General features: G+C 45.1%; 1 protein-coding gene across 5 annotated transcripts in view; it reads left to right on the top strand.

Annotated features, from left to right (window-relative positions):
• The window catches only part of LOC140559781 (inactive rhomboid protein 2-like), a 41,196-nt gene that overhangs the window by 7,070 nt on the left and 21,058 nt on the right, over positions 1–13,068 (top strand). For 4 of the 5 annotated variants that reach the window (XM_072683399.1, XM_072683400.1, XM_072683401.1 and 1 more), the window contains 8 exons: positions 568–687; positions 8,368–8,526; positions 8,766–8,893; positions 9,798–9,984; positions 10,810–11,031; positions 11,482–11,610; positions 11,718–11,833; positions 12,108–12,317. In XM_072683399.1, the coding sequence (XP_072539500.1) occupies positions 8,386–8,526; positions 8,766–8,893; positions 9,798–9,984; positions 10,810–11,031; positions 11,482–11,610; positions 11,718–11,833; positions 12,108–12,317 (1,133 nt within the window). In that variant the 5' untranslated portion in view covers positions 568–687; positions 8,368–8,385. The remainder of the gene's footprint in view (positions 1–567; positions 688–8,367; positions 8,527–8,765; positions 8,894–9,797; positions 9,985–10,809; positions 11,032–11,481; positions 11,611–11,717; positions 11,834–12,107; positions 12,318–13,068) is intronic. The other variant, XM_072683403.1, reaches the window with a different exon arrangement.

Below are 13,068 nucleotides of genomic sequence, written 5' to 3'. Positions count from 1 at the left end.
TTGTGAAGCTGAGACCCATTACACACACCAGAACAGTTCGTCCACATGACTAAAGGGATGTTTTTACAGGAAATATGAACATTTTCTAAAATCTGATATTGACTTTTCCAGTTTAGGGCCGGAGTATCTCCTTACTTGGTGCTCTAGGTCACGTGGGATCTCGTTATAGAGAGAGCTGAGACTGTTCTGATCATTGTGATATAAGACATGGGGGTATTATCCTCTACCCAGGTGCCTTAGATATGCGGAAATCGAGAGCACGCCCTTATACACTCCAGACTATAAGGAAAGCCTTATAAATCGGTATTGAATTGAACCGATTGATGACTTTTGTGAGTCGTTACATCTTTATTGTGAAGGGAATATTATCATATCTTGTAAAATCATGGAGTATTAAGGGTTGAATTACACTTAAAGTGATGATTCAGCAGTAAAAGGTATATACTCAGTTTCTCATATAACCACAATGTTGGCCATCAACATATCTGAAGTTTGCTCGTTTTTGACAATATATCACATTAATTATTCTTTCATGTGTTTTCCTTCTCCTGTACATTTGGCGTGTAGCTGACCGCCGGCCAGGAAAGCGGGGAGGGGATGTATTTGGCTCAAAGCTGACGAATAGTTCCTCTTTTCAGCCGTCAGCTGCACAGCCAGAGACTGCGACAGTTCCTTAAGCAAGAAGAAGTAAGTGTGAAAGCAATCTAGCAGCTTTGTGTGTGTGTGTGTGTGTGTGTGTGAGGCTGGTTATCTGAGTCTCAAATGACTCAGTAAGTGCAGATTTGTACTGATAGGAAAATTGTGCACTGGTGCTCACAGACGTACCGATGATAACGTAGTAATCCATTTGCAAATAAGCCTAAATATGGAGCACAACAGACCACAGTAGGGTTCTGCACCACTTCTCAAATGCATGTGGTCACACCTCTAGTGACACCCCCACCCTAGAGCTTAAAATACGCTACGTAGGCAAAAGTATTGGCACACCATTAGGCCATAGGCATTATTGATCTGGAGCTGGACCCCCTTTAACAGCAGCTCTACCAGCAGCAGCAGCAGGTCTGGAGTCAGTTGGAGGCTTTTCTGCACTCTGCTCTGAGCTCAGCACTCGGCCCTGACCCCGCTCTGTAACTTTACGTGGTCTGACAGACACTCGGTGGCTGAGCTGCTCTCTGTGAGCTGTTCCTCCTAAACTCTTCCACTGTTCAATAATAACACCACTCACAGCTGATGGAGGAAGATCTAGGAGGGAGGAGATTTCACCAGCTGACTTGTTGTTGTTGGTGCAGCGGTGTCTCCTGTTACATACAGAACCACGCTGGAGCTCAGGGAGCTCTTCAGAACCTCCCGTTCTTTCACTGATGTGTGGAAGAAAGGCAGACTGCAGGGCTAGAGGCTGGATTTTATACACCTGTGACTGAATGGGACTGAATTAGACACCTGAATTCAGTGATGAAGAGAAGTGTCCCAATACTTTTGTCCTTATAGCGTATCCATCCAAATTTAGGATGTTTAGCCAGCTGTAGAGATTGTAGCCGGTTAGCTTTTAGCCTAGCCCCCACACTCTTCCTGGGTTTGGCTTTCTGTATTAGCCGGTGTGGACACTGGCCTGGTCAGCAACACCATGTTCTCACAAAGTCGCCATCACGTGTTACAGCTTCACCAGCTTTGACTGGAGGTTTCTCTAGAGGGTGGGGTTTATGTAAATGTTGGAGGTGTAAATATAACAGGTCAAGACTGTGATGTAACAGTTTTGGGGTTTTCGTATTGGCCCGTTTTACAGCTCGGTTCTGCTGGATGTTCATTTGAAGAAGGAACAACAGGGTTTGGGTTTCATGGTTCATCACTTCCATCTACTGAGCCCTCACCATTCATCTCTGCCCAGGTAGAGGCAGATCTTCAGCCTAGGGCACATTTATTGATGCACAGTAGATTTTATGGTGGAAATGGCCACAGTTGTACATTGGGTTCAATGAGTTCAATCCCTTCAGAATAAAATCTGCAGTTGTTCAGGGTTCCAGCAGTTCTGATGATTCCTAGACTGGGCCAGTATGTACTGTGAGAAGCACACTGTGGCTTAGTTTGTAATGCGAGCCATTACGTATCAGTTCACCCATCACCCATACAGCAGTGCGAGAATCAGACCACCCTGGCCCAGGGTGTGCATGCCCAGAGGGTCCTGAGTGTGTGTGTGTGTGTGTGTGTGTGTGTGTGTGTGTGTGTGTGTGTGTGTGTGTGTGTGTGTGTGTGAGAGAGAGTGTGTGACTGTTCTGTTTCATGCTTGCGCATAATTTTAACACCCAGCTCAGTCTGGCTCTGTTTGGGTCTGCGAGAGAGTAGCGGAGTGGTAGGTGGTGTTGATTGTGTGTGATTGTGTGTGTGTGTGAGTGTGTGTGTGTTGTCAGCTGACTGTGTGTCGGCGGTGTTTTATCCAGTGCTGTAATTTGAATAGTTTATGTAGGAAGCTGGTCTACAGAATCTCACCAGCCTACAATATATGGACAAAAGTATTGGGACACCTGCTCCCTGTTTATTGTTTCTGCTAAAATCAAGGGCTTTAAAAAGAGTGTATCCTGCTTCTTTACAGACAAGCTGTTTGTGTATCTGTATCAGCGATGGGTGCAAGTATCTGAAGCCTTCATTAGAAGGGGTGTATCTCCAGATTCTTGCCTATACAAAGAACCAGCACGAAGCCTCGCCTCCTAAAAGCGGCAGTGTGTGAGAATGAGTGACTCTCCCCTCTGAATGCAGGATCGTTAACCGGCGCTGAACTCAGATGGTCACTTTCTCAGGAGGAAGTGAAACCTGACTATGTGCTCCAGGGTGTGTATGGGGCTGTGCTGGTGCTGCCGCTTGCCTGAACTTCGAGTTTCCTCCTCCAGTCTCTGTGGTTACTGACGCAGGGGACAGCTGGCCGGCCAGGCAGTGGCATGTGTGGAACTGTTGGCACTCGTGCTCGCTAGGAATTGCCCTGAACTGAATATAGGAGGCGAGGCCTAGCTGCCCGTGCCCGCGCTTATATTTCTGCGCATGAGTGAAAGGGTGTTCCCTTATCGTGGCCTCATTACTGACCATACAGGGAGTTTAAAGGGCTCATATCCTACAGTTTCCTTATATTATATATTTTCATAGAGCTCAGTCATATCATCTGTGTGACTTTATGTTCTAAAATTGTGAAAAGGAATAATAAACTGGCCTTTAAGGCTGAGATAGCACTCCAAAAGTTTGTGGACACCCCTTCTAATGAACACATTCAGCTACTTTCAGTTGCACCATTGCTGCTGACACAGATGTGCACATGCATACACACCCACACACAGCTTGCCTAGTCCCTGTAGAGAAGAAGTACTGCCAATAGAATAGGACTCTCTGGAGCAGATAAACATCATGACCCTATTGACACCATGCTGCCTAATAATGCCAGGCATGGGCTAGAGAGCTATGAAGCCTCAATCCCCAGCACTGAGCTGTGTTGGGGGGATGGGGATGAGATGTGGTGGTGCTCATCCAACAGTTTGTGAATGCAATCAAATCCTCACAGCAGTGCTTCTCCAGTTTCTAATAGAAAGCCTTCCTCCCTGGACATCAGAGACATCAGTTACTCAAACCAAAGCAGGATCAACTCTTTAAAAACAACGAATAAAGGAGCAGGTGTCCCAATACTTTTGTCTATTTAGTGTAAGATCAATCCGCTCTGTTCTGATTGGCTGACACGTATTGTCTGATTTATAAGATGGCTAATCACAGCCATGTGAAAACGTTTGATGTCTGACGTGAGCTTCTTTAGTTTACAGCTGGAGATGCTAGGCTAACGCTGCTAACAAACACTTAGCATAAACGTAATATATTAAGTATATTTTGACACACAAAAAAATATTGTTTTTGATGATTAAACACAGATATTGATTGTTAATGAATGGTTTACTTTAAAAAAAATCTGGCAGGGGGTTCATTTTGTGTTGTGTTTAGTCCCCGACCACTAGATGGCAGCGTCGTACCGTAGTCTTCAGATTTTGTCTTCAACTTTTCTTGTGCTCAAATGATTTGACCCACTCAAATGTCAAATGCTGATCCACCACACAGGTCAGCACTGTGATGCACATGTGCTTCCTGTGTGCTTCCTGTGTGTCATATTTAGCAATGGGGATTTTTTTTTTTTACTTTGTTCTCCAGCATCCTTGCGTGCTGCGTTCAGTGGAAGCACGTATACAGATGTATTTCGGTCTGTGGTGTGTTTATAAAGGGGATTACATGGGTCTGACTGAGCTTGGCCACGGTTACGGTACATGACGGGCATTTCACCTAGAGCTACCCTGTGCAGAGTAGACTTTCTGAGTGATGTATGCAGCCTCACCCTTCCTGGCTATGCTATTTCTGTCTGCTGCTGAATACAGCCCAGCCTGCCTTGGTCTGCCCAGATATTTGCTGTGCATGGTGCATTTATAAACAGTAAGTGTGTGACTTTAACAAGCTTATTCACCACCCTGTTATTGTACCTCGTCCTCTGTTTTTCTTTTATGGAGGGGTCGTGGAGGCGACGTCACCGGCGACGGCTCACAGAACTATATTATATTATAGTGTCCTTTTAGAATGATGTTCTGTTAGCCAGCTGAAGACATTGTAATTGTAGCTGGTTAGCTTTTAGCATTGCCCCTACTCGCTTCCCTGGGTTTGGTGTTCCCGAGTCTTACCGGTAAAATAAGCCGGCATTTTCCTTTCTGATCCTTTCTGAGAGGACAAGAAGAAAGATGGCTGGGAGTAATATCCGTTAATGAAGACTAGAGGGCGCCAGAGGACACTCTGCTAGAACACAGCGGCAAAAACAAAGGATTGGAAAATGGCTCGGCTCTTATCCACCGGAGAGGGGACAGCCTAAATCCAGTGTTTGTTAGCAACATTAGCCTAGCTTAGTCTTCCATCCTAAATTAAAGAAGCACACGTCAGATACTAAACCTGTCTTGGCTGGAGATGTTGAGATTAAAAGGCAGGAATAGACCCTTTCAGTTTTTGAAATCCTTCCTAATCCAGACTTCCTGTCTCAGGATCTTGAAGCCCCGGGAGCGCACAGGTGTTTTCCTGTAGCTGCGTGTGCTGATCTTTACAGATTAGCATCATTTCTAATCAGTAGCTTGATGAGCCAGCGTAGTTATTTATTTAGCCTGTAGCTCTCTGGTCATGCTCAGTCCAGTGGCTAGAAATGTGGAGTAGATTTCGGTAAACACTCTGGTTGTGTCCATATCTGGGATTACCTGGAAGGGCCCTGTCCCAGAAATCTGCATGGGATTAAAGGGAATTCCACCTAAACACAGAATTAGCAACGTTCTTCTTCTTGGAATGAGTCGTCGGTTTTCTGAGTGGCTGATTTCTGGAAAACTGCTTGATCTGTTTTCCTCTCTTCGGATCTCTGGGACTAATGAATGAATCAGTGAAGTCCGGTGGCGGACTGTGAATACCACGCACTGCAGATTCATACTGGATTAAAACCACTCCACTGGTAATACTGTCCAGCTGTTAAAGCCACACACTGATTCATACTGGATTAAAATGACTCCATAGTTATTACTGTCAGACTGTTAAATACTACACACTGCAGATTCATACTGGATTAAAATGACTCCATAGTTATTACTGTCCTGCTGTTAAAAAAAACCCCAGCAGATTCATACCGGATTAAAATAACTCGTTATTACAGTCAGACTGTAAAATACTACACACTGCAGATTCATACTGGATACAAGTCACGCCACAGTCATTCCTATCAAGCTGTAAAAACTATACACAGATTCATACTGGATTAAAATCACTCCATGGTTATTATTGTCAGACTGTTAACTAACTATAAACTTCAAATTCATACCGGATTAAAATTCACAACAGAATTATTACTGTCAAGCTGTAAAAACTGGATTAAAATCACCCCATGGTTATTACAGTCAAGCTGTAAAAACGACATATTGCAGATTCACACTGGATTAAAACCACTTTGCATGTGTTACTGTCAGACTGTAAAAAATATACCCTACAGTTTCATACTGGATAAGTCATGCCACAATAATTACTGTCAGACTGTTACAAACTACACACTGCAGATTCATACTGTAAAAAAAACATTCCAGAATTATTACTGTCAAGCTGCAGATTCATACTGGATCAAAACACTCCAGAATTATTACTGTCAAGATGCATATTCACACTGGATAAAAACCACTCCACAATTATTATTGTCAGACTGTGAAAACTACACACTACAAATTCATACTGGATAAAACCACTCCACTGGTAATGCTGTCAGACTGTGAAAACTACACACTACAAATTCATACCGGATAAAATTCACGCCACAGTCATTACCGTCAAGCTGTAAAAACTACACACTGATTCATACTGGATTAAAATCACTCCATAGTTATTGCTGTCAGACTGTTACAAACTACACACTGCAGATTCATACTGGATACAATTCACTCCAGAATTATTACTGTCCAGCTGCAGATTCATACTGGATAAAAATCAATCCACTTGTAATGCTGTCAGACTGTACAAACCACACACTGATTCATACTGGATTGAAACCATCCCTCAGTTGCTGCAGTAAGACAGTAAATCCTCTGATAACAGTAACCCGGCTCCAGCGGGACTGGATTGTTAGTTCCTGATTAATAAGCCTAATGGAGGTCGAGGGGTCAAGAGAGAGCTCAGCGCTGATCTGGGGTCGGTGTTGCTTTGCCACTCTGTACCAGCGAACACCTCGACATTGTGCTCGTGTCAGGTTTCTGTGGACGCGCTGATGGTGCGGTCTCTCGGAGAAACGCCGCCGGGGGCTCGTTATTGATCACAGAGCTGAGGAGCAGCAGGGAGGAGATGCGGGACTCCCAGATAAAGCCAAAGACAAACCACCTCTTCCAAAGAGACGCAAGAAGGGAAAAGGTGTGGAAGGAACTCGTGAACCGAATCAGTCACTACTGAGTCACCTCTGGGGGTTTCCTGGGTCATTTCCAGGGAGCTGTGATTGGGCTGTGCTGTAAACACGGCCTGTCTCCAGTAGGGGTGGAAGAAAATATTGATATATCAAAGTATTGCGATTTTATCTTTTGCAGGATTGTATCGATTCTCAAATATTCAGTATTGATTTTTAATTAACATGCAAAGATTTATGGCAGACAGACACATTTGTGGGTGTGTTTTTATCCTATACAAAACTTCTATTTGATTATTATTCTTTTTTTTTTAATCGCAATATATATATATTTTTTGCTTGCAATATCGCAATATGTTGACCCATAACCCCTGTATCGTGATACGAGTCGTATCGGCAATTTTTTTTACACAGCCCCTAGAGTCCAGTAGTAATTTAACAGGACCGTAATCGGTCACTGCAGTCTGACGTATTATTGAAGGAGTGTACGTGAGTTTACGTAATTATTTAAATATGAATTAATGTTAATACACTATTAATACACTAATGATTATTATAAGTTATTTTCGCTGGAACCTGGTTGCCAGATTTAGTTGTGATTGAACTGAGAAGACTTCCACCTAAATATTTCCCCCTAAGCAAAAAGGGATATACTGAGGAGCAATGAAAAGGAACCAGTCTTGGTTCTATTAGAACCATTTTTTTGGTAAAAATGCTCAAAATAGAACCATAGGACGCTCTGCTAGAACACAGCGGCAAAACCAAAGGATCGAAAAATGGATCGGCTCTTATCCACCGGACGTGGATAACAAAGGGGTTCCTCAAAGGTTCTTTGGTAAAGGAGGAGGTTAACATCGTTCCTGCCATGTCCTGCCAATAGAATAGGACTCTCTGGAGCAGATCAACAACATGAACCTATTGGCACCATGCTGCCTAATGCCAGGTGTGGGATAGAGGAGGGGTATAAAGCCCCCCCAGCAGCATTGAGGAGCTGTGTTCTCTCCACTTTTGGATGGGATGAGTTGGGGATGATGAGGTGGAGTGATGTTCATCCAACTTCCTGATCTCGCTAACATTCTTGTCACTGAGTGCAATCAAACCCTCACATCTCGTAGAAAGATCAAGTGTCCCAATACTTTTGTCTGCAGTGTGTATTTTTCATTGCATCTTCCTGTTTACTTCCATGAGCCGCTTTCAGTATTCCTCTCTACTGTCTTTGTGGAGCTGTGTTGTGAATTTGTGTTATCACAGTACAGAAGTTCAGAAGCCTGGCTTCTTGTCTGTCTGTGTGTGTGTGTGTGTGTGTGTGTGTGTGTGTGTGTGTGTGTGTGTGTGTGTGTGTGTGTGTGGGCGGGCAGTCTGGATGAACGCATTCATCTGTGCTTGTGTTAGAGGAGTCTTTGTTTGAGGTTTGGATGGAAGCTCTAAAAATGTTCTCTTCTTCCTGACAGAACTAAGAAGTGGGCGAGATGGCATCACAGGAAGGGGAGGAGCCAAATGGGAACAGCGGCCAGTCGGACAGCAGGCTGAAGAACAAGAAGCCGCCCAGCTTGGTGATCGCCATCCCTCCGTCTGAGGATGAGGAGAGGTCGACAGAGCCGGCCAGACAGGTGTTAGAGCACTGACCCACCTACTACCTATTGGGTTGCCGTTAGCTTGCCTTTATTGAGCCTAGTGAAACCCTAAACCCTGTCTTAAAGGGCCCATGGCCTATATTTTCATATGTGATCTGTAATTTTAGGGTTCATTTATATGTTTAGTAATGTGTATATATGTATATATATATTAGTTTAGGGTTATTTTAATTTCTAAGTGTGTGTGTGTGTGTGTGTGTGTGTGTGTGTTCCAGGTTTTCCGCCCTTCACTAAAGAAGAGTGTTAGTCTACAGCAGTCAAGCGAGGCACTATCGGACAGCGGGGCGAACGAGAGGAGAGCAGCGTTCCACAGACAGACGTCTCTCTCTCGGAGCATCCGCAGGTAATACTCACACACACACACACTCGCACAGTAAAGGTGTGTGTGTGTGTGTGTCTGTGCAGTGTCATGATATTGTATAATCAGAGTTCATTCACCTCTTCATCTCTGATCCAAACCAGCAGCGCTCTTCCACCGGTCCAGGTGGACTGCAGCGCTGCCCAATTCCACCTTATACACTAACACACCGACTGCACTTCCCTAGACCTTAGGGCCCATATTCTCCAGTCCCCCTGAAGCCCACTTTTAACCATTTTAATCCTCCAGAAAGAGCCGTGATTCAATTTTACGTGAGTTTTTACCTTTTTAATTAATTAAACAGGCCTGTTTTTCTTTTTCTTCTGTCCCAGGTCAGCTTCCGTACACTAATTAGCCATAACATTAGTACCAGGTGAAGTGAAAAACGGATTATCCTCCTTTACAGTGGCTCACATTGATTCGCACACTTGCGCCCTACTGGTTTAACCACACTCTATGCAACAATGGCTCTATGATTCGGAACAGTATTGCAACCCATTCAGTACCCCCCCCCCCCTTCCTCCAATCAGCCATAACATTAAAACCACTGATGGGTGAAGTGAATAGTATCGATGGTCCAGTGGCTCCTGTCAAGGAATGGACCAGAAAAACCATGGGACCGGGCATCTACAGTGGTCCATGCCTCCATTGGTCTTATATTCTCATGTGACTCCACATAGGAAACCTACTCAACGTTAGGCTGGTGGTACTTATGTTGTGGCTGATTACATTTTGGATGACGAAGGGCATTTTTCTATGATGTGAGCTCTTCAGTAATCAGAACAGATGAATCGCAGTGTTGAAGGTTGAAGCAGAGAGAGCTCTAAACTGGAGCTGTGTGTATATTTACCTCTGTCTTCCATTGTGTGTGTGTGTGTGTGTGTTGCAGGAGTACAGCACAGTGGTTCGGTGTGGGCAGTGACTGTGAGAGTAAGCAGCAAGCGTGGCAGAGGAAGAGCCTGAGGCACTGCAGTCAGCGCTACGGCCGACTGAAGGCTCAATACAGAGAGAACCATGAGGCAGCCAGCATGGAGCAGCAGGCCCTCGACTCACCGGGAGCTTACAGAATGCCAAAGGTACTCCACTGTCACTGTGTACCAAAAGTGAAGTGCGCATACACACACACACACATCACACACAGTTATTTTTATTAGTATCCATTGGATCAGGAATTGTCTATTTAAGCCTGATTCTGCTTTTATCCACCTTTTCCAAATGTTTCCCTTTGGGTACTGCCAAAAAACCCACCCATTCATACCTCCCCCTAATGCTCCCGACACTAGAAGGAAAAGGACACGGATACATGTAAAGCCAGCCACCTCCTTTTTCCCCAAACGTTGCCATGCTCCGGCGAAAGCGGCAGGTCCCGAGCTCCACCACACCAGACACATGTGCCGACCAACATCGCTTTTAGAGTGATGGCGGGAAAGAGCGCCATCTACTCACCCGAAGAGAGCATGGTCAGTTGTGCTCTCTTGGATTCTGGACGCTGATGGCAAACTGGCATGGCTCGGGATTCGAACTTGCAACCCCTGGGCTAAAGTGGCAGTGAATTACACCACTGAGAGCCGTTGATCCTTTGTTAAGTTGGGGTGGTGATCATCCAACATCTAACCTCATCCTAACCTCATTAATGCTTTAGCTGCCGAATGCAATCAAATCCTTACAGCAGTGTTCCTCCGAAATCTAGTATCAAGTTTTCCTCCCTGGATAGTAGAGACAATTACGCTCTTTTTAATACCATTAATTTCAGAAGAAGCAATGAAAGAGCAGGTGTCCAAATACTTTTGTCCATATAGTGTGTTTCAGGTACTATAAAATATTGACTTGTGTCATTTGAGGTTGAGGAACTAAGGTGTTGAGCTCTGACACTCTAACTTTCTTTTTCTCTCTCTCCTCAGATTGTGGACCCTTTGGCACGTGGCCGCCAGTTTCGGTACGACGATGCAGAGCGGCCCCGGACCCCCCATGCTGCCCACCCTGCCCCACCTCCCCCGCTGACCCCGGGCGTGACCTCCATCTGCTCCTTCACCAGCCAGCGCTCCGGGTACAATCGTTTACCGAGGAGGAAGAGGGAATCTGTGGCTCGCATGAGCATCCGCGCAGCCTCCAACCTGCTCAGGGTGTGTGTGTGTGTGTGTGTGTGTGTGTGTGTGTGTGTGTGTGTGTGTGTGTGTGTGTGTGTGTGTGTGTGTGAGTACTGTTTATAACACTTGCATATACAGTTGCAGCTGTATTGTGAATAGATGTTTTTTAATAGCAGATCGTGGTTGAATTTTGGGTCAAATCTGTACGTTATTGTGAATTTCTTGCTGATATTGGTAAAACTGTTGGTCTTTAACTTCTTCTTTGCTGTAATGATGAACTCGGCCCATGATTTGATCAGACTTGTCTGGTTCGCGTTTCTAATTTCTCACGATATTCACTAATATCGCCGATATTACCGCCGATCTAATATATCGGCCTGGTTCTAATGGACCTAATGGATGTCATTTAGTTGTGCTTTAAGCAGTTGACTGTGTTAATTGTGTTTTTGTGTGTGTATGTATGTATGTGTATGTGTGTGTGATTAGGGTCGTCCCGGGCTGCAGGGACCACACACAGCTCGGAGTTTTCACCGCAAGAGCTTCGCTCGGCCCAGCTGGATGGAGGAGGATACAACAGACACCGCCGACACCTCAGACTCCGTCTTTTTCAGCAAGGTGATTTACTCGAGAAGTCATGTTTACATGCGTAGCCTGAGTAGTCTTAGTCTTAGTGTGTGTATCTTATGTGTGTGTGTGTGTGTGTGTGTGTGTGTGTGTGTCAGATGGATGCTCATGAAGAATTGTATTCCATGGCTGATGATGTGTTCGAGTCACCGCCCCTGTCCGCCGCACTGGCCACAGATGGTGCTCCAGAGGAGCCGCCCCGCTACCCCAGCATGTAAGTTCGAGAAAAATCTGCCTAGTCTGAAGCTCTAATGGAGCTGGATTAGTTACCAGGATTTTATTGGACACTCAATAATAATAATATTAATAATAATAATAATAATTTGATTCAGCCAATCAAAACTGTCATTACTGCAGATTCATACTGAGTTAAATCACATTTACAGCTAAATGTTAGAATGAATCCAGCTCCAGTAAAGACTCTCTACTGTATCGTAAGGGTTATTAATTTGGATCTCTCGCTCTCTCTCTCTCTATCTCTCTCTCAGTAAAGACATCAGCAGAGGTCCAGCGACCTCTATAGAGAAGCCTGATGCTCGTCGTGGAGGCCGGATCGCGTCCCGTGTGAAACACTTTGCCTTCGATAAACACAAGCGACAGTACGGGATGGGTGTTGTGGGCAAGTGGCTGAACCGTAACTACCGGCGGAGCCTAAGCAGCCAGATCCAAAAACAGCTGGATGATTTCCACAGCCACAGGTGGGCCGAAAACAACCAGCTGCTACAACCAACCGATAGTGAGGCAGCAGAGCAAACGCTGAGCTTTTAAAAAGGCCGTGCTGTCCATCGTCATTATTTTATTTCTTTCATTAATGTCCACTTAAATCGTTTGCGTGACTTTAGGTGTGGAGCAAAACCGTGTGGACTGGATAATCGTATGGGAATGAACGAGCCAGAACGAGCCTTTTTTGTCTGGTCTGTGTAGAATAGGCAGTAAATAAAGCTTTCATTGTCGTTTCAAAACAGATTTCATGACTTAAGTACGTAAATCTCAGTCATTATTACTAACCACCCCCCTCCACACACTCAACACGCTGGGAGGAGAATGCTAACTGCTAATTAGACCCCTGCATTGGCTAGCATCTTGCTGAGGGATTGGGATTACCCACCAAAAGAGAGTGAGGCCAGTTCTACTCTCTGGGCCTCCCACTGGCAATGGATGAGGCATCACAGGAGGCCAAACTCGGATCTTCTGATAGGCCAGTGTTTGGACCAGTGTTCTCCAAACCTCCTCCTGTAGAGCTACCTTCCTGCAGGTTTCAGCTCCAACCCAAATCTAACCAAAACACACCCCACTCAGCTCTCCAGGGGCGGGGCTGGAGATGCTTGCAGAAGCTGGATGCTGGAGTGCTAGAGCAGGACAGACTACTCCAGACTACTGTGCAGTGATTTATTCAAACCAGATGTTATTAATGTGTGTGTGTGTGTGTGTGTATATGTGTGTGTGTGT

This window comes from Salminus brasiliensis, chromosome 7, assembly GCF_030463535.1.
Source record: "Salminus brasiliensis chromosome 7, fSalBra1.hap2, whole genome shotgun sequence".
Taxonomy (NCBI): Eukaryota; Metazoa; Chordata; class Actinopteri; order Characiformes; family Bryconidae; genus Salminus; species Salminus brasiliensis.
This window is presented reverse-complemented; position numbering and strand designations above follow the sequence as displayed.